We start from the raw sequence: 27,802 nt of genomic DNA, 5'->3' as shown, positions 1-27,802 counted from the left end.
GCCCAGAGCGCTGCGCTCCTCCCATCCTCACGGGGGCGCTGCGCCGCCGCCTCCGGCCGAGCCCTGCCGTGAGGCCGCGGACTACAGTACCCAGCATGCCCCGCGAGCCACCCGGAAGCGGCAGTGAGCGAGCGGAAGCGGAGGGCCGGGGCGCCATGAGGGGCGCCGGGAGCAGCGGTGCCTTCCGCGCCTGGGTCGGCCCGCTCCTGCTCCCGATGCCGGCTCGGCTGCCCCCGGCTCCTCACAGAGGTGAGAGGCGCCGCAGCGCCGTGCTGTGGCCCCTCGGGGTGGGTGGCTGCCGGTGTCGGGTGAGCCCGGGCTGTGTGTGTGAGCGGCGCTGGGGCTGCGCAGGGCGGTGGCCGGACTCGGGTGTAGGAGCGGCCGCGGGGCCCGACCCTGAGGCGCTGTGTGAGGGAGCGCTGAGCGCCTTCCCTCGGGGCTGGAGCAAGGGGTGAGTTCCGCGGGCGGGAGAGGCGTGTACAGGGCTGTCGGGGGTGCTCGGGGCAGATGGAGTTACCGGGGTGCGGAGGGCGTCACCCACAGATGTCTGGGGTACGGGTCTGGGGAGTGGTTTCCGCAGCTCCCGGCTGGGACACGAGCATCCAGTCGAGACTGCAGGAGTGGAGCAGTGGGGCCAAGAGCAGCGTGGCGAGCAGCCAGAACTGTAATATCAGCTTTTTTGAGACAGTGTCTGTGCAGTGTAGCTGTTCAACCCAATGAAAAAATCCACCTATGCGTTTAGAAGACAAGAGCTGTGCGTTTAAAAGGTGGGACAGCTCCATAAAAACTATGTTCTTCAGTTGGTTTTCATTATTTGTATATAGCATTTGGTGCATCTTAACTCTAATATTGTCATTTATAATACCGTGCTGTGCCTGGTTTAGTTATAGCCAGATCTTTATAGTATTTGTAGGATAGCACATAACTTGATTTATCTGGTAGCAGCACAAAATTATAAATTCCCTGTTCTTTAAATGTTATAAAGCTTTTGAGTAAAAATCTGGATAAGACAGAGAACAATTTGGTTAAGGCAGAGAGCCAGCAATGCATATAGTTTCAAATAAACAGATTAAGAAGTAACAGGGCTGCTTAGATAACAAAGAATTAATCAGAGCAGAATCTGTAATATGTGAAGCCACACAAACATCAGGTGAAGAGAAATAATATGCTTGAAATAAAAGTAGGAGAAGTAGTGAAACCTGCTTGTGGGAGGACGCCTCATAAATAAAGTGGATTTTTAACTAATACCTGAGGTTAACTAATGCCTCTTTAGAGATTAGGTATTCCCAATCTCTGAGGTATTGGATACAAACATCGTATCCCTGTACTGCCCAGTTACTTTTCTGGTGAACCAAGAAATTGATTCATCATGAAAATAAGACTTGCATATATCTTTTTTTTAATTGTAGCTTTATGTTCACAGAAGCCACTGAAAATGGGGTATTTGGATTAGATATAAAGAAGAAATTCTTTACTGTGAAGGTGCTGAGGCTCTGGCACAGGCTGCCCAGAGAAGCTGTGGATGCCCCATCCCTGGAAGTGTTCAAGGCCAGGCTGGATGGGGCATTGACCATCCTGGTCTGGTGGAAGATGGCCCTGCTCATGGCAGGGGGGTTGGAACTAGTTGATCTTTAAGGTCCCTTCCAAACCAAACCATTCTGTCATAAAATAAAAAGCTGTTGGAGTTAAGGCTCAGCAATTTAAATAAAACACCAACGAATGCTTAACTGCATAAAGTCATTCAGTGTGCTACAAGTATGAAAATTATCTAAGTGATGTTTCCCAAATATTATAGACCAGTTGGCTGTGGGGGTTATTTGTGCTGTATCAGGATGCTTGTCTGTTGCCCAGCTACATGAACACACTTCAGACAGATCTGTAAGTCCTGTTTAGTGTAAATTCTCTGTGGAAAAGTGACGATGGTTTCTGGTGTGTGCTGTAACCCAGCTTTTTGTTGCAACATCCATGAAGCTTTTCTGTGATGAAAGAAATTAAAATTAGTGTACTGTATGAGAAGCCAATCAAGTAAGATTAAGGCATCTTTGGTTATTTCCAGGTTTTGCTGCCACGTTTGTTAGGAAGTCATATGATGTCAGAAGAGTTGATATCACTCCCCTGGAGCAGAGGAAGGTGACCTTTGATACCCATGCTTTAGTGCAGGATCTGGAAGCCCATGGTAAGTGAAATCAGATAAGTAATTCAAAGGAAAACTTTTAATATTAAGTAGTGTGACTTTGAGTGCTGCCAGTTTCCCCAGAGTGCCAGTACCCAGTGCTGTAAAATGTCTTGGCAGCCTCTTGAGGAGGCTGCTGAGGGAGAGGCATCTGATGGTGTGCCATACAAGCAACTGGGACATTAGATTTACCTCATCTGTAGCTGTAGGCAGGTTCCTGTGGTGTCTTCCAGCTGAGGAACACAACACAGGTAACAAATGTGAAGTAACAGTTAAAGACTTCTATAGCAAAAATGAAGCTTTTCAAAAAATTCCTTCCACTGGCCTGCTAAGAATAACTGAAGGATTTTTTCCCAATGAGGAATATTTTCAGCAGCATGGTGCTGTGATACATTCTCAATGCCCACTCTTCTGTAGTGAGTGAGACTGGCTGAAGTCAGATAAAGGCTCCATCCAGCCCTGGCGTAACTCTCCAGGCAGAGCAGTGTTTCAGCAGGGCAGATGTATGTCACACATCCCCTTGTACTTTCCAAGTTTCCAGTTTGTCGCCCTGGAGGTATTTTAAATCAGTTGAGAGTTTTAGTAACCTTCAATGCAAATCTTCTCACAAGTTTATGCAGTCCCTGAGCCACTATAAACTGATTATTATCCAGAACATCCTTCCTTATGGAACTTCAGACATCTGCATGTTCTGTTTATGCAGAATCTGGCATCTGTGAGGTGAATTTGATGCCCACTCAGCTCTTCTGTGGGAAGGAGTGAACATTTAATCTCTCATGTCACTCATGATTATGCAAACTTCTGTCATATTGCCCCATTATTTTCCAAAGAGAAGAATCCTAGCTTGTTGCATTTTTCCTGAAGCAGTAGATTTTCCATATTTTTGATTATTCACGATGCCCTTCTGTTAATATTGTCTGCTTCTGTCACATTACATTCCATTTCATGTTTTCAGGGAACAGTGCTGGCATTACTTGACAATTGAATGTCCTATGGATTTGCATAGTAAATGTTGCATCTGTAATGTTCTCTGTTCTTTTTCCTAGTAATTCAAAGGGTTTGGTTTGCTTTATTCATCCCTGCTGAGCTTTGAGCTGATGTCTTCATCAGACTAGCAACTATCTTTTAAAATCCCAAGTGACAGTAGAAACTTTTACAGTCAGAGGTTAGGATTGTTTCCACTATTTGGGTCCAATAATAATAATATGTGTTAGTAGTTAAAAGACTTACAGTAGTCTGCTAACTATGAGGGTTTTTTCATGCTTGTCAGACTCGACAGCCTGTACTTCCCTACATCTCTCTAGAACTGTTTTTTAAAACTGGCACTGTTATTTTCCAGTCCATGGGAAACCACAGTAGGCTGTGAAATGTGACTTGTCCCAGGAACTGATTCAGCTATTTCTTCTTCAAGTTCCTTTAGAGCTTGTGGGGTGAAGTCTGGTGCCAGTTGTTATTCAGTTTAATTTGTTCTATAACTTCTACAAATGCTTCTACCACAGTGACAGGTCTGTATAGGTAAAACCACAAAAGTAAGAGAGCCATTTTAGTTTTTCCCAAGCTTTAGGCAGTTTTCAGGCTTCAATCTCTTGCTTATATATATATTTTTCTTCATTTTCTAAACTTTCACAAAACAAAATCATTTCTTTCTGTGGAGGAAGAGCAACATAAGGAATTGGCAAGAGCTTAAGTAACCCTGAAAATTCAGAGAAACTGAAGCAATACTATCACACTTTGTAGTGGAAGGAAGCTGTCATAAAGCATGTGTAGCTTTTTTAGACATGTAAACCAGTGGTGCACCTGGACAGTACCAGTATTTTAGAAGGGTGCAGTGGCATAGTCCTCTAAATAATGTGCCTAGAAAGCATTTTTCAATGTTAATTTAGCCCATTTTATAAAATGGGGTAGTTGAAACACAACATATCAGTGAGATTGCTGGAAATAAATTTCTAAGGCAAAAGCTCTCAGCACTTGAACAGCTAAAGTGAGAGCAATTTTTCTTCCCCATTATTCACTACACATCATCTGTAACATATCAAATTTACATCAAGCTACAGACAAAATGTACTTTTTATCATCAGAAAGCAAAAATCCCAGTTTGAGTTCATTCTGCAGGCAATGGATGCAGCAGTTTAAAAATCAGTCTTGCATATGTTCCTGTCTCTGCAGGACAGTTCCAATATATGCAGAATTACTTGTTATTATTCTATAGAGTCCATGCTTTGTAGCTCAAGGTAAGTTTGATTTAAACAGAATTTGTGAAAGTTCATTATGAAGTAAAGTTTTGCTAAATTATTTTTATAATGCATGAATGAATGGATCTTGTGTGAAGAAATTTGGTCTTTCTTTCAGCTGCATGTCTAGACTTTCAGTATATTAAAAGGTGCTGTGCTTCAGATTTTTGCAGCATTAAGTTTGTTTTTTCTAGCTGGAGTCGCAGTGCCTGGCTCCTGGCTCTCAGTTCCCAGTCATTGTGTGAATGTGTCGCTGTGGTTTGCTGTGACACTTGAGTGTGTCTTGCTCCTTATCCAGATTTTTAATGCCACCTTCACTTGTCATCCTTCAATTGTCCCCTAGGCTTTGGGAAGGAGCAGGCACAGACCATCGTGTCAGCGTTGATAACCCTGTCCAATGTCAGCTTAGACACCGTCTACAAGGACATGGTTACGCAGGCCCAGCAGGTAAAAACTCCTCTGTGCTATGAAGGCTCATGTGTGCATCTTAAGTGAGCAGCTCTCTCTAGTACTATAAACGCTTCACTGTGCCAGGTTTTCCTAAGTTTCACTCAGGATTTTAACAGAAGGTTATAGGCCCTGACCAGCTGCCACTGAAGTCTGACTACTTCATTGAACACAATGAAGTTTTTACAATTCCTGGGAAAACTTTGGTTGCATTTACACTGAGGAGATAATATGCCTCGTACCATCTTAAAATATTCATTATCAATACTGACTACACTCTAAAAAACAGTGTTTCTGCCTAATGCAATTCCATGAAAATTCTGTTTAGGAATGTTTTGCATGTAATAGGATTTCCAAAAAGAAAAGTTTTCGTTTTGATGAAAGAAAATTACAGAGACAGAAGTTCTTGTTTTCTTCTGAGATTTAGAAGGGGGAAAAAAAGTTAGACAACTTTTATTACAAGTAAATGCCAGTAAGATAAAAATCTTACTGTTAGAAGAAAGGCTCAGGAGTTGAAATAAAATAGCAATGAATGCTTAATTACATTAAGTAATTAAAGAAGAATAGCACATAATTTCAGCTTGCACAACCTTCTGGAGCAATGACCAAAACAATCACTGTGCATCAGAGAATCGCACAGCAATGTGTCTTTTTCCATGCTAAATAGTAGGGTAATTTCCATATGCTGGGTGAAGGAGTATTGCTTTCAGCATTTTAAAATTCTGAGTTTCTTCTTTTATTTTCTGGTTTGGGTTTCTTCCTGTGTTTATATGTAGTGGTTGAATTCTGAACTTGTTAGTTCAAACCCCGGGAAGGCTTTTCTCAGTGCTTTCTAGCAGTGTTTCAGTTCTGTCCATCAGACTTGGAAGCTGGCAGTATGATACTCATTAAGTCTTTGGCTTTCAATGAGTTTGTAGGCAAGAAATGCAAGTGCTTAGTAAGAGCTGCATTCAGATGTACAATTAATGCTTCTGAGGCTACTGAATGTTCATTGAAAGTGGAAGAGACTGCAGGAGGGACTTGTAGTTTCAGGTCTATTTCATTTTATTGCTACTTGGACTGACACCTCTGGCCTTTTTGCTTAAGTTCAGACTTGGTGAATTAAAGCAACAGAAAAAGCACAAAACTCTTGAGTCTTTCAAATAAATTGCTGGTATTAAATTGTCTGTTTCTGTCACATTCTTGTTAGAGAGATTCCCCACTTTTGGGCTTTGCAGTAGCTAATTTCATCATTTCAGACCTAAGCATTTTTCTTTACTTGTCAGAAAGAGTGCACCTTAATCAATGGCATGTTTTATTTCTCAAAGGAAATAACTTTACAGCAAGTAATGGCACATTTGGACTCCATTCGAAAAGATATGGTCATCCTGGAGAAAAGTGAATTTGCTAACTTGAGAGCAGAGAATGAGGTACTAATATATATTTTCATTAAGCATTTTAATTGCAGTATTTGTTGTGTTTTACCTGATGTACAGTTTTGTGGAACAAAATATAAATGTAAAAGTAATTCTGTAATTGGAATTGAAGAGTCTGTATGTTACAACTTCAGAGATCACGTAAAAATATATTTCACTTGCTATGACATGCTCAGATCTTCTGTAAAGGATTCTAAGATAGGTACATTTTTTCAGCTTCTGTACTTTTATTTAAGGGTAACTGCTAGCTTCTGGCCATTAACCATATAGTGCAGGTAGAGGAGTCAGCCATTGTTTTGCAACAATTTAATTAATTTGGTGATTGAGACATATTTTGCTTTTACTTCATGGTATTTTGGTATTTTTCTGCTGTCTTTAGACTCAGAATAACAAGATCGTCATTGTTACAAAATAAATCCTTTCTTTTGAACAAAATTCCCAGCAGATTATATATGCCTGTACATCTGAACACATTAGCTAGGATATTTAATCAAGAACAAATTGCCCCATTGGGAGGAAAAATGGAGAAAGAATAATTGGATGGATGCAGTGATAACACTTACATCACTGATTAATTTGCTTAAGTTTCCTGAATTTTTAAAAATTTTTTTTTTCTCCTCTGCCCTTAGAAAATGAAAATTGAATTAGATCAAGTTAAACAGCAGCTAATGGTAAGTAAACAGCAATTACCTACACACTCCCATTAGGGAGAATAAGTAGCTATTTTCATAATCTTAATTTGTTTTAAAGACTGAAACCAGCAAAATCCGAGCTGACAGCAAGCTAGACATAAACCTGGAGAGGAGCAGGGTGACAGATATGGTGAGTTGATCTGTGAGATGCCCTTATTAGCTTTGTGTTGTGTTTCTGTTGCTATAGCTGTGATGTTATCTTTTATCCACAGTTTACAGATCAGGAGAGGAAACTGATGGAAGCAACTACAGAGTTTCATAAAAAAGTAAGTATTGAGCAAAGCAGGATATAGTTATGCATTGCAAGTTCTGTAAACCCCAAACTTTGGTGAAAGCTAATAGGTTTGTGGGTATGGTAAAGCAAAAGGCCAGGCTCTATCACTCAGGGCTGTTGCAGGTGTTTCTTGCCTTTGGGATTCACACTAAACTCCAGTCAGCAGAGGGAGGCATTCCAGCCTTGTCCCTCACTTCCCAAGTACTGTTGCAGGCTGGCACAGCTGGGATGTGAGCTGTCATGCTTCCTTTTTCCCAGTGTTAACTGATGAGCTGTATCACAGGGATGGTGCAGGTGCCTACAGCCAAGCAATTCAAGGGCTGGAAGTCCTGAAGCTGCTAGAGGACACCAGAGTCTAGGGGGCTGAAGAGGGACCATGTCCCATCTTGAGCATATCTTCCATTTTTGCGATATGCCTTGTGAATGCTTAAACCTTTGTTTTTCAAAAATGCAGGAATACTGTTCTGTGTGCTTTGATACTGTTCTTTGGCTCTGATGTGCCAGTGTCTCCTTCAGGAGGCAGTGGCACATCAGAGACAAAACTCTGTCATGAGGGTGGCAAGACAGTGGCACAGGTTCCCAGAGAGGCTGTGGACTCCCCATCCATGGCAATGTTCAAGGCCAGACTGGAAGGGGCTCCCTGCCCATGGCAGGGGGGTTGGAATGAGATGCTCTTTAAGGTCCCTTCCAACCCAAGCCAGTCTGTGATTCTATGATCATTGAAGTTTTCTCTTTCACTGTCTCTATCCCTTCAGCAATCTTTCTAGATTGTATGAAGCCAGTTGCTCTGTCTTCTAATGTCTCCTAGCAGTGATAGGTTGGAAATATTCTTGTTTCTGGTAGCATGGTATTTTAGTTCAGCTTTGGAAAGCTGAAGGGGCTAGAGACCATTGTCAAATATATGCTGTCTTTTAATATTTCAGGATGCAAATACCAACAGTATTATCTCAGAAATCAGTAATAAAATTGACACTGAAATAGCTTCCTTAAAAACACTCATGGAATCAAATAAACTTGATACCATTCGCTATTTGGCAGGTATGTGACAGGCAAGGAGGTGAGTACTGGTACTGGGTTGCGGCTGTATAAAATTTTGTTTAGGAGTATATGCTAAATGAGGGTAGCTGTAGCAGTAGGCAACTAGGATTGGGTGGAGGAGCTCTCCCTTTCCTCCTCCAGCTGGAAGAAATGTGACAGAGAACACAGAAGAGGTGGGAGCATGCCACCATGGGACTAGGATTGTGCCCAGAACTGGGATTAGGACGAATATAGACATGGTTAAAAAAAAAATTAAAAGTCTAAATACCTTACCCAGTTTGACAGTACCTCTGCTTGCTGTAGCAGCTATTGGTGTGATGGAGTTCCTTCAGAAGTTTTGGTGAAGTCATTTACCTGAAGGTTTTCTGTCATTCAGGACTCGTCTGAGAGTGACCAGTTCTGCCTCCTAAGGAAACTTCACGGACACACAGTTTCTGTATGGCAGGACTTGTATTTTTCCCCTGCCGAGCAGAACAAATTTCTGCTTGTTCAAAAACATAATTTGAGATTAGTCTTCTCAATATGTACATAACCAATGAAGTTTTTATTGTGTAGGAGCTGGATAAAAAGAGAGTAATGCATTGTATTTGGAAGTGAGAATAAGTTCAAAGGCAAATGTAATTAGCTTTATTCTAACACTAATTGAAACAGCAGTGTAACAAATCCAAAAGACAACTTGTCAGGTTTCAGGAGTGCTGTTGTGTTTGACAGCTCATTTTCAAATTCATTGTCATTTTGGTTCCATGGGAAATTTGGGGTGTCTAACGTGAGCCTTGTGCAGGCAGCTCTCCTGCAGTGCGGTTTCCAGTAGCTGGGTGACAGTAGTACAAGCCCCTGTAGCCTGTGGTGCTCTGAGGCATCCAGCATAGTTGTTGGGATGTGTCTCTGGAAACGTGGCTCCTCAGGCTGCTGCATTGGGCCTCCCATCTCAGCACTGCTGCTGCTGTGCAGGGTACGGCACCTGAGTCCAGCCATTGGCTTCTGGAATTGTTCTGTCACACCTGCAGCAATCTGGGAGGTTTAGGAGGCTCTGCTCTACAGTTGTTAATTCCTCCATCTGTTTGCAGCTGATTTCTTCTATGGATAAAGTGGTACAACAGCATTCAGCTAATTATCTCTTTTTTGTTTTGTTTTGTTTTTAACAGCCTCAGTGTTCACTTGCCTAGCAATAGCACTGGGGTTTTACAGGTTCTGGAAATAGATCTACATGGAATGACTGCACTAAATACAGACAGAAAAGGCCAACCAGGCAACAGCACTTTGACAATAACCTTGGCACCTTTTGGTTTTGATATTCTTACTGTACAATAGAAATATTTTCTGAATATGTTAACACACACACTAAAGATCAAAATAATTGGGGGGAAGTAGCCAAATAGTAATATTTCCTTGCCTCCTATTCAATACTGTATTTATTTCAGAGTATTTCTTATGCTATACCAGAAAGTTTCCTAGTATCTTTTAGAATTGAATTTGTTTTCTTTCTGGAAAATTCTCACTCTCAGCTCCTTTGAGAATGGAAATATTAAACATTTTATATACTGTAGAAATGGGAATACAATTCCCAAATTAGAGTTCCCAGTATGAGGATGCTAATATCAGACTTCAAACTACCTAATCTGATCCAAGTAAATTATTCTTTAACATAGGTTCAGGATTTTGCCTCCAGTCTGTTCCTCACTTTTTTGATGAATTGAAGCTTGTCCCTTTGGTTTTTTAATCTACATATGTAAAAACACACTCCAGGGCCTTTACTAAAGAAACTTTTTTTTTTTCCTTGAAAACTGATTTAAATTCAAAATCTCGTGTATAAAATATCTCTATAGATTTTTGTTAGTATCTCCGGCAATTTCTGTACGCCCAGAGGTCCAAAGAATGGGAAAACTTCTCTGTCTTTGCCTTTCCAAGGGGAAATGCCTCCACTCCCAGCAGCTGTGTGCAGCCCTGGGGCAGATAAATGCTCTTAACTTCCCCCCTCAAGTACTGCAGAGAATTTCCAAGAAACCTGCCCATGTTTTCTGGGCATAGCATCTGGCTTTTAATACGGAAATACTCAGAATATCAGTGGTGCCAGGGTGGTGGTGGTGATCCTCCTCCCCCCTCCTTCAGGGGTTTTTGCAATCCCATGGGACACACTGACCCTCGTGACCACTCTGCCTTCTGCAAGGACTTGACCGTTCCTGTTGCAGTTACAACACAAGGGGATGCCTTCCAAAAGTGAAGCGGTTCCATTTTGTTGAGTACAAATGCATATGCTTGGTTTGATTCTTTCAGTATAATAATAATTTTTTTAAGTCTTTCTGGATTAACTTTGAAGTAAAAATAGGCCTTTTATGGGCTAAGGACTGTTGTAGTATTGAGTACTGGCAATTTTTTTTCATCACTGTTTTATTCTGTTTACAGTTGAACTTGCTGGTATTCTGCCAATTCTTACATTCTCCGCATTAAATTATTTATCATCTTCATTCAAGAAAATAAAATTAATTTCTTATATTTGCTGTCTGGCTGACAATTTCTGCATGAAAGTTTAGCACCAATGGTGATGCAGGAAATAGCTCATCTATTGCAGCTTGTCACCACCATCATTTTACACACCAAGAACCAGGCTCTTGATGCAAGGCTGTTAAGTCAGCATGCCTCTCCTTCATGGTGTACACAAAACCATGGATTTTTATTTTTCAGTATCTTTGAAATTCTCAGAGATGCAGTTTTCTTTGGTACTAAGGAGAGGATGGACCAAGACTGACATACTAAAATAATTCTCTTCTAAGTCTCAAAATGAGGGTTCCAGAGGGAAAATAATTTCACAGTAGCATACAGCTGACAGAAAAGCTTTTATATGTGTAGTCATTTAATGGTTTTTAGGTATGTAGGAGAGGTCGGGGTTGCAATTTCTAATCACAAGCTACCCCATAACTTAGTAAACCCTTCAGCCCTGAGTCAGGCCCTGAGACTGACTGCTGCAGGTCAGCTGAAACCTCACAAAGGAGTGGCTTCCTGCCTTCTTTAGGAATGACTAAAGATGGCAATCAAGGGGCCTGGCACTTCTCTACAGCTGAGGAGTAATTCTCTCATCCACTATTCAGCTTCCACACTGAATATGCTAGGAGGTAATGTGCACTTTTGCCATCCTAAGGTGGCAGTACAAAATAGACCAGTGAATGGAGATACTTTCCTCAGAATTATGAGGGCCTGTGACTTTCTTGTTGTTAGGCCAGAGAACTAGAGAACTAAAAACAGTTCAGTGTTTTTAAAAAGTAGAGACCCACAGCTCATCTATAGAGCTGGGCTGTGCAAACACTTTGCATTATCTGGAATATTGCTTTTGTACCTCCAGTCTGCTGCCCCTCCTTTGAGGTTCGTTTCTCAGTGTAGTTGCACTCCTCCTGGGCTGCAGGCTGACTGCTTCTTTATTTTCATCTTTGCAAGACTTGGCCATTGTCTCAGCTTCCTGAAACAAAGAATACTGCAGCCATTAAACAGGAACCACTGGAAGGATGTGAAAATCCACATCTGGGAGTAACCACAGAATACTGTGTTCAGATTGAAGGTGAGGGCAGAGCACAGTCCTGGGGCATGGGATGGCAGCACAGTAGTGTGAGACTTGAAGCTCTCTTGGCTGTAGCAGTCACTCAGACAGAAAGGCTGCTTGGTTAGATATGGAAAATTACCAAAACCAAAAACTACCTAATGAAAAATATTGACAGAGAAATGTTTGCCAGCCTGGCAATCACAAGGCTGAGAAGCAGAAACATCCTTGAAAAAGTGCAGCTGGCCTCTGAAATACAGCTGTGGCAGCTAGTATTCAGAGCCTGAGATTCCACCAAGAAGCACAAAAACAAAGGACTGCAGAGGCAATTGACTGAAAAGGTGGAAAATAGTCTGGGAAATAAAAAATGCTCTGAAAGAATAGAAGCACCATCATCTATTGCCATCTATTGTACAGGTGAAAAGTAAAAAATAAGTATCATCACCTACTGGCTGCTTGCAGTGTTGGTGTCCTCTTTCCTCTTAGGTCTCTATCATATAAAAAGAGCTTAATTTTTAATTCAAAATAGAACCTCTGTCTGAGAACTCCTAGTGCTGCACGTACTGTTCCTTTCCCAAACAGACTGAATTCTCTCCATAAATTTTCTATGAGATCTTGGGCTCTTATTCAGTATGCCTGACTGACTCCAGACACTGTGACATGGATCACGTCCCTGTTATTGAATTTGTCCCACTCTGGGGACCCATGGTAGCAATCTTTACAGCCGTGCAGGCTGGGCGGCCCTTTAGGTGGTGACACCTCTCCTGAAGCACCATTCGAGTCCCAGACACCAGGTCTGACTGAGCCAAGGGGAACTGCCAGTCACTGGCTATGCAGTAGGGAAGCACTGGGGATCAGCCCACTCCTTAGGTGAACATTAAGATGAAGAATGGCAGTGCTTTTCTGCCAGGGTACAGAAAGAAACTGATACCCTTTCACAGCAGAGACACTGTCAAGGCCAGACAAGGGTCACTCTGCTCACTCCAGCGTCCCGAGGCGAAAGCTTTAGCACATTTTCTCTAGACTGTGCCCTCTAATAGAGGGAACAAACACACAGAAGCAGCAGGCAGGGGCCTCTGTGCCCCGCCCGGGGAGCTGGTGTGGCACTCACCACGGAGGCGGCAGAGGCGGTGCGGGTTTTCCCGCGGCCCTCTCGGAGCTGGTTTATCTCAGCACGGTAATCATCCAGCTGGCTCTCCAGCTTCTCCCGCCTGACTCGCTCATACTCCAGCTGCGCCTCCAGCTCCCTCACAGCCCTGCCAAAAGCGAAGGAGACAAGCAGAGCATGAAGTACATCCAGCCCTGCCCCGGCTGCTCCACGTGGCGCAGTGCCTTTGCCAGGGACCAGGGCAGACACGCAGAAAGCTCCAGAGCCTTGGGGACAGCGCTGAGCAGCAGCTGTCCTTCCTCGGCTGCCAGCGGTGCTCAGCGCCATGGCACCACGAGATGGAGCCGTCTGCCCGCACACCGAGCCCGGGCCGCGCTGCCTGCCACCCGGCCAAGCCCCAGCTGCGGGGGAGGGAGAAGGGAGAAGTGCCCAAGCAACCACGAAGTTATTATGAAACAGAGAAAAAGCACAAAGCCGGCAGCATTCTGGAAAGGTCAGGGGCAGCTTTCTCAATCACATCTGGTGCTTCTACACCCTTCCTATTGATTGGCATAGGCACAGATGAGAAATACTCAGATGACAGCTTGCATGACTGGCTTATACACAGTTGCACAAGATCTCACTGGTTACACCCTCAAGGGCTCCTAAATTATTTGAGATTCCTGGAACTGTTTAGCTGACACGTAATTCACACATAAACTGAGTCTCTGGAGTTGAGCTGGCTCTCTCATATATCAGGATGAATTATCCCAGCTACAAGGATGGAAGATCAGTAAAAGGAAAGAGGAGATACCTGCCCTATGCATTCAAACAGCACAGGAGGAAAGCTCTCAGCAAGACCTACCATGTTTCCCTGTTTCCCAGAGTGAGAATTCCTGACTCAGGTCCTTTTGAGCTACCAGTCAGCCTTACTGCCACTGCAAGAATGGCCTGCGCTCAGGGGACAGCTGACTTCTTCTATGCTTCCAGTTAAAGAGACACAGCTCCCAAACTGTGTGGCACACCCATGGTGACACTTTCCTGCAACGAACCCTGGTCAAAGCACTGTGAAGTGATTCACACCAGGCCTCCTATAGCCAAAAAACCTGGACTAAAGCAGAAATCTTCAAAATCTGCTACAGTGGCCTTCCCAAGTGGCAACTCCTGCTTTTCATCTAGCAAAATGGTGTTGTCATTAAGTATTTTATCAATAATGAGGTTTTCTGGCCTATAATACAAGCACCTTGGGGTTTATCTACAGATAGGTACTCTGAGATAGGTAGGCAGGTATTCTGACAAGCCCCATTTCTTTTCAAAAGAATAGTTTGGGTCTAGGGATGCTTTCTAGCCTTGACAGGTGGGAGAAACCCTTCAGAGAACCTCACAATTTTTCTAATTTAGCCATACATGCCAGAGAAAGCAACACCCCTTAAAGAGTGCCAGCAGAGCCTTCTAATAAACATTGTTAGTTTTTGAGCAGCTGCTCTATCCAAAATGAACTTTCCTGTCTGTCAGTAGTCAACAGTGACTTTTCCATCATTGAAACCAGATTGCTCTGACCTTTCAATGTGGGCATCAACACCTAAGCTTGTCACCCTCCTCTAAAACCAGGAGAGACACTTCTAGAAGTGATCAGTCTCATCCTGAAGTACATGTCTAATTATGCCCTGGAAGTGCCTACACCTCTCCAAGAAGTTGAAAAAGGAGCTCATGATAACTAACTCAGCCAGAGGTGTCTGTTACCTATTGTATACATATCAAGTTAAGCAAGATGGACTTTCAGTATAAGCTGAGTCAAAGAGTGACCTGGAACCAGAAGAAATCCTGACCTCAGTTTCCTGGCTCAGATATGGCTGTAAAACAAAGTACTTAATTGCAATCTGTGACACCTATTGTCTGCTCCAGATCAACCGCTAAGTCTGTTGTCTTCTTGATGGTGTATAAGCCCCCCAGACAGTGACCAAATAAAGACAGTGGTTTGGGCTGGCCCAAACACATGATGGGGGTGGTTATCTACAGAGACTGAGAACAAAGGGTAGCCAAATATTTGACAGGCAGAGGTCGAGACAGGCCTGTCTTTGGAGGCTGCAGTATTGTTAAGTCTCTAAATCTTTGATAGACTTTTCTTTGAAATGTAGACAGTCTGTCCATCAAATCACCTGACCAACCTAACAGAACCATTGGATTTGATGGAGACATTGAGAATTATATCTTATGAACAATGCTTTACATGCAAGGGCAGGTTTGCTGGTAGTCTTTTCCTGTAGTCTGGATACAAGCTAATCCTTTCTTGAGCACAGAAACATATTGCCAATGAACAGAAAGGTTAGCAGGTCACTGAATAATCTCTTCTGTATGTGCTCTTCCATCCAAGCCATGCTAAGACTTTTGCCTATTTTCAGATTTCCTGAAGGGCATACATGTCTTGGGCATCCTCAGAGGAAACAAAACAGCCAGAAACTATCAGACCTACTCCACACATCTGCAGAAAAACCTGAAGACTGAACAGATGATCTCACACAAGAATCACGGACCTATCAAGCACTTGTGTTGTGGGGCTGATCCTGGTGGTAGAAGTTTAGAAATGGCCAGACAAATTGCTGCAGTTCATTTATTTTGGCCTGGTTGAAGTTGGTAAGTGGAAAAGACAAAATGGCCAAATGCAAATTTGAGTGTAAAACAGCTTTAGAGGAGGATTTAAAATGGGCCTCACAGAGTTAAACATTAGCAGGGCAGAATGACCTTACTTCTCAACTTTCCTTTCTTCTTTTCTCATCTTCTTCTCCTCTTCAGTTATTCCCCCCAGCTGTCTGTAGTTGCTGTAGGCAATTTCTAGAAGTCTCTGAAGTTCTTTAATCTTGTGATAGGCCCTTACTGTAAGACAGTTCTCCAGGTAGGTTAAATGCAAGAAGACAGTCATGCTGAAATCCAATAGTCTGGAAAACAGTCTCACAAGCAAATGAGCAGAAGTCACACTGCTCAGCAAACACTGAGCTACACCTGACACCCACACAGCAAGCAGATGTCAAAAACAAATAGCAATCACACAATCAGATTATAATTGTCACACCATTTTAATCCACTGTTGCACCAACATGGATTAAAATGGCGTGACAATTATAATCTGATTGCCTTCTGCTTGCTTTCTAATATTCCACAATTTGTTTCAATGCTCAGTATTACAGATATCCTGTCAACCATCTCATCTTATAACAAAAAGATCAGAACAGTTGGCTGGGACTTCTAGTTAGGACTATAATGTCTTGATAACAACTTTTGTAAACAAGGAGTGATGGAGATAGAGTGCTTACCCCGTGCATTCCTTTTCTCTGCTTCATCCAGAGTTAAATCTTCTTTGCTATCTGTACTCCCTTCCACACCATGTGTTTCAAAAAACTCGATGTTGCTTGCATCTAGTTCTTCATCACTAGAGTTACTGTTTCCAGTTCTTGGTGTCAACAGTTCCACAGCTGCCAGATGGCCAAATCTGCACAGAGAACAGTTAAAATCTGGAAAAACACGTGTGGTAGAAACTCTCACACTGCCCATGTTCCCATTTATCAGAGGGGTTTCAGAACTAAAGGAAGACTAGACACACACTAAAATTATCTATCTGCTTTTTGTAGTATTGTTATGGCATGAGTTCTTCCTCAATGGAATCTTATGGCAATGGCTCCGACATGAGAGCCATCTCTTTCCTTTGCAGGGTTTCTTAATTGAATTTCATCAGAATCTGCATTATTTTTATTAATGCAAAAAGCAGCTGGCCTCTGCTACTTCTCATTTACTTTGTATAGCAAACTGTGAGCATAAGGGCTCAAAACTGTCCTCTGGCAAATGAGCTAGTATTGGAGACAGGCAACCCCCAACGAAGGGAGAAAAATTTTCTACAATGCATTCTACTTGTTCTAAAACACAGGAGCAGTAAATGAGATAAGAATTGTTTTTCCTTTCTCTGAGGTTCAGAGAATGTGAATCCCAGAAAATCCTTGGGAAGTTGTGCCTTGCTTTACTCTGTGAAGAGAAATCTGGCCACAAGCTAGTTTTCCTCTTTTGTGTCTGACCTCACTAAAAAGAAACTTAAATTAAGTGAAAATTAAAACCTTTTATAGTTACAATATTATAGCTACGATAAAGCCTTGCTTATCACTCAGAGCTGGAATTCATGGGCTTGATCTGTTCTTTCTCCATCACTGAAAATCAGGATTAATTCCAACAAAGCTGATATGATATTGATACACATATAGTAAGTAAATAAGTGTCAGAGCTACAGGATATGTACTGCTACCTCTTGGCTACATCCTTTGGAGTCTCTCCAGCATCATTTGTAATGTCACAGTCAGCTCCCATTTCAACCAACCACTGTAAGCAATGGATATGCCCCTGTTCAGCAGCTAAGGGAAGGAAGGCATACACAAGTCAATTATATACAACTGAAGTGTTTCAAACCTAAAATGTCCTCCTCTTGCCATTATTTGGCAAGTCAGAGATTGGGTTCACTAAGACACCACAAGGGAGATACTGTTTCAAGAGGAGCCTCTGTGTCAAGATGCTGACAATCACTTGGGTACAGAGTTTTGGGGCAGAGCATTGCACTGCAGTGTGGTTGGTGACTCTTTCTAGTTCTAGAAATGCACTGGCAGCTCTTGCTGAACACAAGCTAAACTAAACTTGCCAAGTCTCATGTACAGAGCACAAGACACACAAATAACTGCTACCCTAGTAAGAAAGGCCTGCATGCCACAGTTTGGCAGCCAGGTGCTGCCACCTCTCCCTGGCTTTGGGCTCCCAGGGGTCAGACACAGCTGGCTGCCCCAGCCTGGGGTGTCTGCTGCTGTCTTAGGAGAGACAAGCAGGACTTTGTGCTGGAGCTAAAGGTACAGCATTTCTTGGGGCAGACACTCAAGGCAGCACCTCTCAGCAGCATCCTAACACAACCCTACTCATATGATGTGCCATGGCCACTGCTCCCACCACGTGGTGCCAGGAACAATGTCTCATCTATGGAAGATGGTACTTGGCAAGTCTAGATGAAACTGTACATTGATTTTCTCAAGGAAGAAAAAATCCATTTCTTGACAGCACTCCCCAGTGGATATTTTTTATATTTGTTTTCTTACTGAGATAAGGAAATGAAGTTACAACATCAGCATGGAAACACTGGGGATGAAACAACTGTAGGTTAGCATAATTCCAAGAAAAGAAAGTGGGATTTTAAAATACCTACATATCAGTTATTTTAATAAGAACCTCAATTATGTTTTTAAAAATTCTACTATATATCTAGTCAAAAAGAAATGTAGGAAATGTGTTAAAAGCATATTACAAAAATGCTTCCCTCTTTCTTTTGTCTTTTGTTTCTTCTTTCAGATAATACTGTGAAACCCCAAACACAAAAGAACCATTTTTTCTGTAATGCCAGCAGTCCACTACATGCCAAAGTGCCAACCAGAAGTTTACCTTTCTTCACAGCATCCTACCAAATGACTTTGTTGTGGTTTTTACAACATATCCCCACAGTACTGATGTGTTCAGTAAATAAAGGCTAGGCCACAGTACAGATCATTCTTATACTTAGCCAGCCAGATGTTTCTAAAAGCCACATCTTGCCTGATTAAAAAAAAAAAATCAAAACTATTTAGTTACATTAAATTAAGTGAAAATTAAAAACTTTTATATCTAGAATACAGCCTTGCTTATCACTCAGAGCTGGAATTCATGTGCTTGATCTGTTCTTTCTCTGTCACTGAAAATCAGGATTAATTCCAACAAACCTGACATGATATTGATATACAAGTAGTAAATAAATGTCAGAGCTATTTGGTTTTCAGTTTAGATGCTGATTTCTCTTCATTGTAAGCTCTTTTTCCTTGACTTGAGCTTGGTTATATTATTTTTAAAGTGACCCACGCACACATACATTACAAAATATGGGGTTCGAGGTTCCCTTTCCAAGCCCTCAAGAAATAAGATGCTGTTTTTCATTAAGTTTATCCAATAAGCAGCCACTTGAAAAACAAAGTAAATGAATCAGCAACAAAGAGTAACAAGCTGAAGCACAGATCATATTTACTGACCTTTGTGCAGGAGAGTGGATCCCTTATCGTCTCGCTCATTAATGTTGATTACTCCACTTCTTACTAGGCTTCTAACCACTAACAAGTCCCCACTGAAAGCAGCATCATGAGCTGGGAAAGCTAAAACTGAAAATGAAAGGCACATGTTTCCAAGCAGATGCCAGCAGTTCTATTGAACATGCTGGTATTTGTCTCACAGCTCACCTCTCTCTCTCATAGCAAATTATGTATGGACACTTCAGAGGTAGCAAGGATAATGCTCCTTAATCAGCTGAAATGCAACTGTGTAACCAGCAGCGCTCACCAGACACTTGACTAAACATGTCTTAGTTACAGCTACAGGCATCTCATACAGTTAAGAGATTAATTTCACAGACCTGAAATAACAAGTACACCTTTGTGTACTTCTGCAGAATTACACATAATGCTTTTTTTAAGTGTATCTTAATCCATACTCACCTTCCTGTGTCTCTGGATGTTCCTCCTCTTTTTCCACACCATCGATATATTGCAGAATATTATCTTTGTAGAACCGTTCAGCCAAGTCCCTTGGAGTCTCTCCGTGGTCATTCCTGGCTTTCAGAGTGTGTGTGACACTGGCCATTTTCCTGAGCAAGAACTTAAAGCAATGCAAGTGTCCTTCCACTGCTGCCAGATGTGCTACAGCACAAATGAAACAAAGGGTGCTAGAGCTGAGCCCTGCTGCCCACTGAGAAAGCAATGCTCCCACCACTGGTTAGAGTTGGCTCATCTAGCAGCACGTGAGCCATCCAACACTGCACAAGGGGAAGAGCAGCCTCAGCTGAACTGCAGATGTTCAGCTCCACCCAGGACAGAGTTCAGCTCTAGGCAAAGGAGGTAAAGCTGCCAAGGATGGGATCTGCCATGATGATTCCCTGGTGGAGCCGACTGCAGGAGACAGAACAGACTCCCAGCAGAGCACCAAATCCTAGCTCAGAGAGTGCACTGCTGGGCCTCACCTCCCCAGGAACACGGATCCCGCTGACCCTGCTGTCCCAGGGATACTCCTCATAGGGGGGACAGCAAGCAGTGTCCTTGATTAGGAGCTAAGGCCATTTCTGCTTTAGCCTCTCCTGTGCCACCACAAAAAAGTTCAACACACCCTCGGTTACCTCATCCATAAAATGAGGACAGTGATAGGTGCTTCACTGGACAAAATATTTGAAGGTACATTCCTCACCTGACCTTTAGGCTATGCAGAGGTTTACTTACTTAATATTACTGCAGTGCTGGGCCTACAACAAAGTAAGAGGTACCAAACACATGCTGACTCATTTGACATAAGTAATATCCTCTAATCCCATTAATGAGAAGAACTTGCCAAATAAATGCTTATTATGATCTCTCACTCCATGAAAATTGCTCTGTAACAGCTGGCTGATGTTCTAGAGGCAAAAGTATTAGTTTGTCTCCAGATAAGAATCTCACTATCTTCATAATCAACAAACAATGGGCCCAGGACCCAAAAAACCCATGTCAATTCATTTTTGGCACATACAAGTTCTCTATAGCAAACCAAACCATCCACAGCTTTCCAGAGCATAATTGCTCTAAAAGGCTATGGACAATGGTTTTACAGCAAGATGACAATACCTCTGTACCCATGACAGTTTAAAATCTGAGCTTCACTGAAATAAGGGCAGTTTTTGCCATTGACTGAATTTTAGTCAGTGAGTTAGGTTCTCAGGGAGAAGGGAAAAGAAGGGTACCATGCTAAAGGTAAGTCAGCTAGTGAAAAACTGACTCAACCCTTACGAATCCGTTTTCAGATACCTAAAACCTGTCGGTAACAGATTTTCTCTGTGTTTCATCTTGTCTTTTATAAAATTGGACTAACAATATTCACTCTTTTCAAAGCCACCAGCCAAGAAATTGTGTCTGTGAAAAATATTTAGAATAGGTTTAACTAGTGAGCAATAAAAGAAGCAGGGAAGTGGCCCAAAAATGAATAGAGAGAAAGCAAATTGAAATGTTCAGTTAATAAGCACAGCCCATTCTGTACATTGAATGAGCCACAGAATTTTTTTTTCTTCCAAAATATTGACAAGGAAAGTAGCAAAGATAGTTAGACCCCTTGCTGTAACATACATATACAAAAGATGCAGCCAGGTTCTAAGTTTCAGGTGCCTGGCACTGCAACCTCAAAAAATTTCTTCCAGTATTCTCTTAGGAAAAATTATTGCACAGTTCAGCTAATCTTGAAGCTGAAGCATGTAAAGATAATTTAAGTTCACTTCTGTTACACAAGCAGACAACAAGCTGGTTTGCACAGTACTTCTACTAATCTGTTACTAGCCTTGTTCCAAAATATCCTCTTTCATTTGGAAGATAATATGATCAAATGAAACACATCAAAGGTTGGAAGATCAAGCTTCTGTAGATGCCAAAACACAACAAAAGCAGTTTTCTACTAACCATTTTATACAGAGCATTTAAGTAGAACTGTGCTGACATCTGCTTTCTCTCCACAGAAGTCTGTTATCAGGGAAGTGTTCCCAAATGCAAATAAAGCTGCCTTCCATGCTGCCCCCAGGGTGCCTCACATCATGACCCCTTATTGCTAATGCACCAGATGTTGTCCTGCTGGGATGCAGCAGCCTCACATCCTTTAAGAAGCCCCAGGTTTGCAAAACACAGCATGGCTATCTGTTTCCTAGGTAAGTAGTCCTTAGTAGAGGGTAAAAGATTTTAAGAAGGGATTTATAAAGATAACTCTGTACAAGTTATAGAGAAAAACATATGCTCTTTGGAACAAATAATGCGACAAACCATAAGAAGGAAAATGCTAAAATGAAAAGGATGCAAGAAGAATTCAAGACAGGAACAATACCATTGAGCTTACAGAGGATATTGAGACAGTGGTATGTTAGGGAGAGGGATACTGGAGAAAATACAAAAAGCAAGGAACAATCACTGGCAAATTTTTGTGCTGAAGTGAATGCACTGATAATTATGAAAATAAATTACAGATAATCCAGAAAAAGCAGTATTCCAGAAATCAAGATGAAGAAATCACAGGAAAATGAAAACAACTGTTTCACAAAATCAGTTAAGAAACAATGGGATACAAAAACTTGCATGCAAACACACCAGAACCTCATCACACTGGCACCAAGTCAAGAGTAGCACATAGCAGCTGAAACTACCTCCCCCTCCACCTATCCTTCTCCTGCGACCTCCACTGGCACACAAGCTCCATCACACACGCAGGAGATGCTGTTCACCTGCTCCCAATCAGGCTCAGCCTGCTCCACATACCAGCATTTGTGAACTCATCCTTGCTAGCAGCAGCAGGAAGTGAATGGGATACTGTCACCAACAGTAACACTTTGGAAAAAATGGGCTATCTATGTGGATTGCATGGAATCAAATAGCAAATGCTGCTGCTGTGCATTAGTTATAATTTGCTCAATCATCACATTTCGCAACTGTAAACTAAAGGTTTAAAAACATAGGATTTATCCTGATATACCTGGAAGGTTTCCATTGTTATCCACATCATCTACACACGCTCCCCATCGAACAAGAAGCTGCAAACACCCCAAGCGACCGTGAAAAGCAGCATAATGAACAGGTTTCCAGTCATTCCTGTCTGAAACATTTACATCCTAAAATGAAAGTAGCAAGTTAATTCATTCACTTCTGAATCCTAGGACACAAGACAAATTTTATATATGGAAATCCGCTGTTCATTGTTTAAATAATTTAAATTATTTAAATCAAACCAGATAACGTTTTTCAAAGTTCATGCATTATACGCAGTTCCAGCTAGCTTCACGACAGGTACTGTTCACAGGTTCTTGCTTTTACTTAATACACTTAGAAAAGGTGCATTTTTAGATATGTTTTTATCATCATAGTGATCTGCATTGGTCATTATTCCTTAAATATGCATCTGGGCTAATTTTCCCTTTTTTAAGTTTATGTCTCCTTTACTATAGAAGATTTTTAGAACTGCAAAAAATTACCATCACCCCAGCACGTGATGCTCATTTAATGACATCCTCAGCAGAAGGTGATTTACTCACATTATTGATTCTCTCCACATTTTTTGATCATGTCCCTAAATGTATATCACAATCTAAACAACGGGAAATTTACCCACGGAATAAATTCCCCCCCCCCCCCCCCCCAGTAATTAATCTCCAGCCCTAAATGTCGGTTCAAGCTCGGGAGAGGTTGGCTCGGGAGAGGCTGCCGGGCTCTGGCAGTGCAGCAGGCCTGCCGGCAGGAGTCTCACCGCCCCCGTGCGCAGCAGGCTCTGCAGCGTGTACGAGTGCCCGTGGGCTGCGGCCAGGTGCGAGGCCGTGCAGCCGCGCTCGTCCCGAGCCGCTGCGTCCGCTCCGCTCTGTAACAGGGCCTGAAAGAAATGCAAAGCACACGTGCATTTCACAAGCTGAAAAAGCAAACATTTCCTAGAAGGATGGTGCATGATGACCAGCAGGATAACTCTGGGCTGACCTCAGGGGTCCGGTATTGCACAAAACAGATCTGATTGCACAGACAGCACAAATGAGTGCTCTGCTCTGAAAATGACTAACTTAATTTGACATGTCAGGACATCAAATGAGCTACTCATAGGTCCCTGAGGAGCTCCCTCAGCTGATCTTCATAATGAATTTGTCCAGTGTTAAGGTGTGCCCTAGTAACTCTTGCCTGAGAGTATTTGCAGTACCTGCATGCAGGCATCCTGCCCTCGGATGGCCGCCAGGTGAGCCGCAGTCCAGCCTCTCACGGTCACGCGTGCGGTGTCAGCTCCATGCCACAGCAGCCACTGCAGGCACTGCTCAACAAAACCAAAGGCTTCCTATTTAACTGCTCCCATTTCAGCTAGAATCCATCCATCCATCACAGTTACATTTCAAAACAGTGCTGGAATACTTCCTTATGGAAATAGGAGATCCCAGAGCATGCCTTAAACAGGTATTTGTGAATTAGGAAGTTATGGGTAAGTTATACTTTCCAGGTTTCACCCAAGGGTACAAAATGTGCAAATAACCAACAAATTCAGATCCTAGCATCAATGTTACAGTATGACTTTATCATTTTACTCTTCCAGATTTAAAATGTAATCTGTGAGAGTATTCTTATGGCATGAGGTAAAAGCATTGGAAAAAACAATGCAAACATGCTCACATGAATTCCAGCTAAAATTACTGGCAGGAAAAAGATCACATACTAAATTTAAAGCCTCATTTAATTTATTAGGCTTTTTAGGCATATGTAATCCCATATCTCTTCTCATCCTTCCATGGCCTAGTTTTGTTTTATTCATCTTTTTCCAGCAGATATCATTGCTTGCAATGGAAAGCTTTATGAACTATTCAAAGACAGCTAGAGGAACAGTTAGAACTTTTTATTATATATTATTATGATTTATTATCTTCTTTCAGGCCATCTTACAGCTTCCTCCACTATTTCTGCCAAGGAGCTTACTGACAAACAGATGACAGATAATTCAATAAAGTCTAACAGACTGATTGCAAAGTAGGAGAGTCACATGAAAAATGGCAGAACTTAGAGAGGCAGAAGGGGAAGGTAACCAATCTGGCTTTGGGGCTGACATTAGCATTTTCATGACAGTGTCTCTACATTCTAGAAGCAGCTCTGCATTTAGCAATTCTTGAGTCTAGCAAGAACTTCACGCTTTTTCTTTTGGGACATGGATGGCCTTGCTGCTTCAAGTTTAGACTGCCATGGACAATGAACAAGGAGGCTGCAAGAAGTAGGAGAATGTTGTGCTGAACACAGCAGTTCAGTCCTTCTGGAAGTTTAAAATATTGATGCAATCACTTGCTGATTTCTCTACCATTATTCAACATTTTCATTTATAAAAATAAAGTGTATTAGGACTAATTCTATGGAGAATGATGCATGGGGCACTGGTAAGCAGAATAAATATATTTTCATGTCACTTCTCACCTGTTTCAGTCGCCTTTAGAACATTTTACACATCCTACAGGGTTTTCTAGGTGTGTCAAGAGAAGGAGAAAATGCAATAGAGACAAAAGAAGGTCAGGAGTCTGAAAGGGGGGCTATAAGGCAGATTTTACTCAGAGTAAGAAACACAACGATTTTGTAAAATATGGCAAAGTTGATTAAGTAAATTGCCTGGGTCTTCAGAAAGAAAAAAAATAAAATCCAAAATCCTGTACTTCTGCCTTTGGTGAATATATTTAATAAGAAAAACGGGTAGAGATTATTGATTCAGTCTGATCAAAGCAATGTTGTGTTCAGCCTCTCCCAAAGAAGGAAACAGGAACTATAGCTATGCCTGTACACTAAGGTAATGCTTTACCTCCAGACTTCCTGAGTGGGCAGCACACTGCAAGGGTGTGAATTTGTGAACTACATCCACCTCATTAATACTGGCTCCACTTCTTATCATCGATGCAAGCTGTTCTACATCCCCAGCTTTCACTGCTTCGTGCACACTAGTGTAATTTTCCTTCTTCTTGACAACTAGTGAGGAGTAATGAAAGGGCATTAGTCCACTGCTTAAATCAGCAACATTTAAGAGATAGAGAATGTGTGATGAATCAAAAAAATATCAGATTTGACATTCATGGCACAGAATCAAACTCTAAATGTAGAAGCAGTAGTACAAAAGAAAAAAAAAATCTTCTGTCACCAGGCCATGGTATCAAATGACCTGTGTTCTCCCTTTAGGCCTTTCCACTGATTAACTACAAGATTGGAAACAATAAGAATTACATATCCAAACCCCTTGCAACATCTTGGTACCTTGACAAAACTTGTAAACAGAAATATGAGATGTAAGTAGATCTAATGGCCAAGGGGGCTAACTTCAGATCACCAAACATGAAAGGAACCTAAACCAATTAGTATTCACCTTCTGCAGTAGTCATCATTCCAGTACCAAAATGCACCAACACACTGATTACATTTCACACTGCTGGAAGTCCTGAAGAATTGGGCTACTGTTTAGCAAGTCAAGAAAGCATAAAACTGAAGGTCTCAAGGTATTAGTTCCTCAGTTCCTCTGCCTGTGGAGATGAAATGGTAGTGGCAGTTAACACTGTTACACAATTCAAGGTAAAAAAATAATAAAAACTATAAAAGAGATATTGCACGTGTTTGTCATATTTGAAAAAAAACACTAGATATAATTAAAAACATCCTCTGCAGTTTACCAGTGCCTGTTTTCACGTTATCTGCAGTGTGATAGTAGAGCTTGGGCAGATTTGGGGTTGCCACAGAGAGGAGGGGATGAGTGAAGCTCCAGCACTCCAGCCTGACAGTAACACACCCTGTGTGTGCTGTAACACAGGGTTTAGGTCCTGTGCCTCTGTCTCACCCCGCCTCCACCTCCCCAGCTTGGCAGGCTGCATCACTGCCCTGCACAAAGCCTAGAAAACTTCAAAACCAGGACTCCATCCTGCAAAACACTGTACAAACAAACAGCAGCAGCACAGAAACACAGAATAAATCCAGCGAGAAGGGGCCTCAAGAGGTCATCTAGTTCATGTTTTGAGGTTTGAGTTGTTTGGGTTATTTTGAAGAACAGTTTCACCACGACATAATTTTCCCCCAAGGAAGAAATTGCTCATTATACCAAGTGAGGGTTACAGACTTCAGCCGAATTACACAACATCACAGGCAGGGCAGGCCGATTACACTGCTCGGCAAAGTTCTAATGTGTTTAACACAATGTTTCGGTACAGCAAGTTCAAGGCAACTTTTATTTTTTTTCCCCCTTAACCCAGAGAAAAAGCAAACAACAAGGCCCACCAGCAGAAATAATTTTGTCTCCCCTCTCGCTCTGGATACGTCCTACTGCATGGAGACGAATGCCAAGGGTGGGTGGCTGCCCTGGCTTCTGGGCACAGGACAAAGGCAGCAGCCTGGCACTGAAGCTCAGAAAAAAGCTGTTAATATCAATTCTGTAAGAAGACACATTGATGTTCAAAGAGAAGGGCAGGCTCCATAATTCTAGCGCAATTTTTTTTTTTTTTTTTTTACCAAAAATTGTCACCAAACACTCGTTCAATGTTCTGGGACAAAACTTTGCAGAAAGAATTCAGTAAGCACTTTGAGATCGGTACCTGCCCAAAATCCAGTTAAAGAGATTAAGTGAAGAAGGATATGGCTCGGAATAGGGAAAGGCACAATTTAGGTGTTGCGATGTTTCCGTAACACACAAACCCAACCCCCGGAGCTCGGCTTTGGGAGCAGCCCCAGGGCCGCGGGAGCCGCCGGCCCGGCCCGGCCCGGCCCAGCGCGTCCCGCCGGGCGGAGGCGGAGCTGCCAGGCCTGGGGCATGGGGAGGGTGCGGCCGGCCGGCGCCAAACACCGCCTTTCCCTGCGCTTTTGGTGGCTATGGAGCCTGCTCAGTGCTGCGTGTGTATGCCGGCGGAGCCCCTGCCACAGACCCGGGGTTCGGGAGAGCCCGTCCCGCCCCGCGCCACTGGGCCGCCCGCGGCGAGGGGACGGGGGAAGGAGCAGGCGGAGGAGGAGCAGGCGGAGGAGGGGCGGGCGGGGCGGTCTCACCGGCTGGAGCGGGGCACAGCCGCCCCTTGCGAGAGGGCCGGCAGCTCGCCGCTGTCGCCTGGAGCGCTCCCTCCAGCTGCTGCTGCTGCTGCTGCTGCTCCCTCCCCGGCGTTGCCATGGGCCCCGGGCTCGCCCTCCCGCGGCGGAAAATGGCGGGAGGGGCCGGGCCCGGCCCGGCCCTGCCGCGCGGGCTCCGCTGCAGCTGTTCGGGCCGTTGTGCACCTTCCGGCGGCCCTGGGCTGCAGCCGGCACGGCGATTGATCCCCACGAGAAATGTAACAAGAACCAATTCTCATCTCGGAACCCC

The 27,802-nt window shown here is 42.8% G+C and overlaps 2 protein-coding genes across 9 annotated transcripts; one reads left to right on the top strand and one right to left on the bottom strand.

Annotated features, from left to right (window-relative positions):
• Window positions 1-118: 118 nt before the first annotated feature.
• Window positions 119-10,763, top strand: CCDC90B (coiled-coil domain containing 90B). 2 transcript variants are annotated; one of them, XM_071432836.1, is made up of 9 exons: window positions 119-249; window positions 2,057-2,176; window positions 4,748-4,851; window positions 6,159-6,260; window positions 6,896-6,937; window positions 7,017-7,088; window positions 7,171-7,224; window positions 8,156-8,270; window positions 9,416-10,763. In XM_071432836.1, the coding sequence occupies exons 1-9, from the start codon at window positions 156-158 to the stop codon at window positions 9,469-9,471; spliced, it is 759 nt and encodes a 252-aa protein (XP_071288937.1). In that variant the 5' UTR covers window positions 119-155; the 3' UTR covers window positions 9,472-10,763. The 2 variants fall into 2 exon arrangements, with proteins under 2 accessions (XP_071288937.1, XP_071288938.1); XM_071432837.1 differs by lacking the exon at window positions 119-249 and adding an exon at window positions 256-451.
• Window positions 8,875-27,800, bottom strand: ANKRD42 (ankyrin repeat domain 42). Of its 7 annotated transcripts, none has more exons than XM_071432831.1 (14): window positions 27,496-27,800; window positions 25,838-26,855; window positions 25,283-25,446; window positions 23,660-23,767; window positions 23,225-23,344; window positions 22,457-22,592; window positions 19,423-19,623; window positions 18,964-19,089; window positions 17,175-17,280; window positions 16,198-16,373; window positions 15,634-15,760; window positions 12,911-13,055; window positions 11,602-11,721; window positions 8,875-9,347 (listed from the first exon to the last, which is right to left on the bottom strand). In XM_071432831.1, the coding sequence occupies exons 2-14, from the start codon at window positions 25,854-25,856 to the stop codon at window positions 9,315-9,317; spliced, it is 1,581 nt and encodes a 526-aa protein (XP_071288932.1). In that variant the 5' UTR covers window positions 25,857-26,855; window positions 27,496-27,800; the 3' UTR covers window positions 8,875-9,314. The 7 variants fall into 7 exon arrangements, 6 of the variants coding, with proteins under 6 accessions (XP_071288932.1, XP_071288933.1, XP_071288931.1 ...); XM_071432832.1 differs by having other exon boundaries at window positions 25,838-25,991; XM_071432830.1 differs by lacking the exon at window positions 27,496-27,800 and having other exon boundaries at window positions 25,838-25,991; window positions 26,737-27,479.
• Window positions 27,801-27,802: the final 2 nt, after the last annotated feature.

The sequence above is a fragment of the Agelaius tricolor genome, unplaced genomic scaffold, assembly GCF_023055355.1.
Source record: "Agelaius tricolor isolate 1412-34295 unplaced genomic scaffold, bAgeTri1.0.p SCAF_9, whole genome shotgun sequence".
NCBI classification, from domain to species: domain Eukaryota; kingdom Metazoa; phylum Chordata; class Aves; order Passeriformes; family Icteridae; genus Agelaius; species Agelaius tricolor.
Note: the sequence above shows the minus strand (reverse complement) of the source record. Positions and strands in the feature narration are given on the sequence as shown.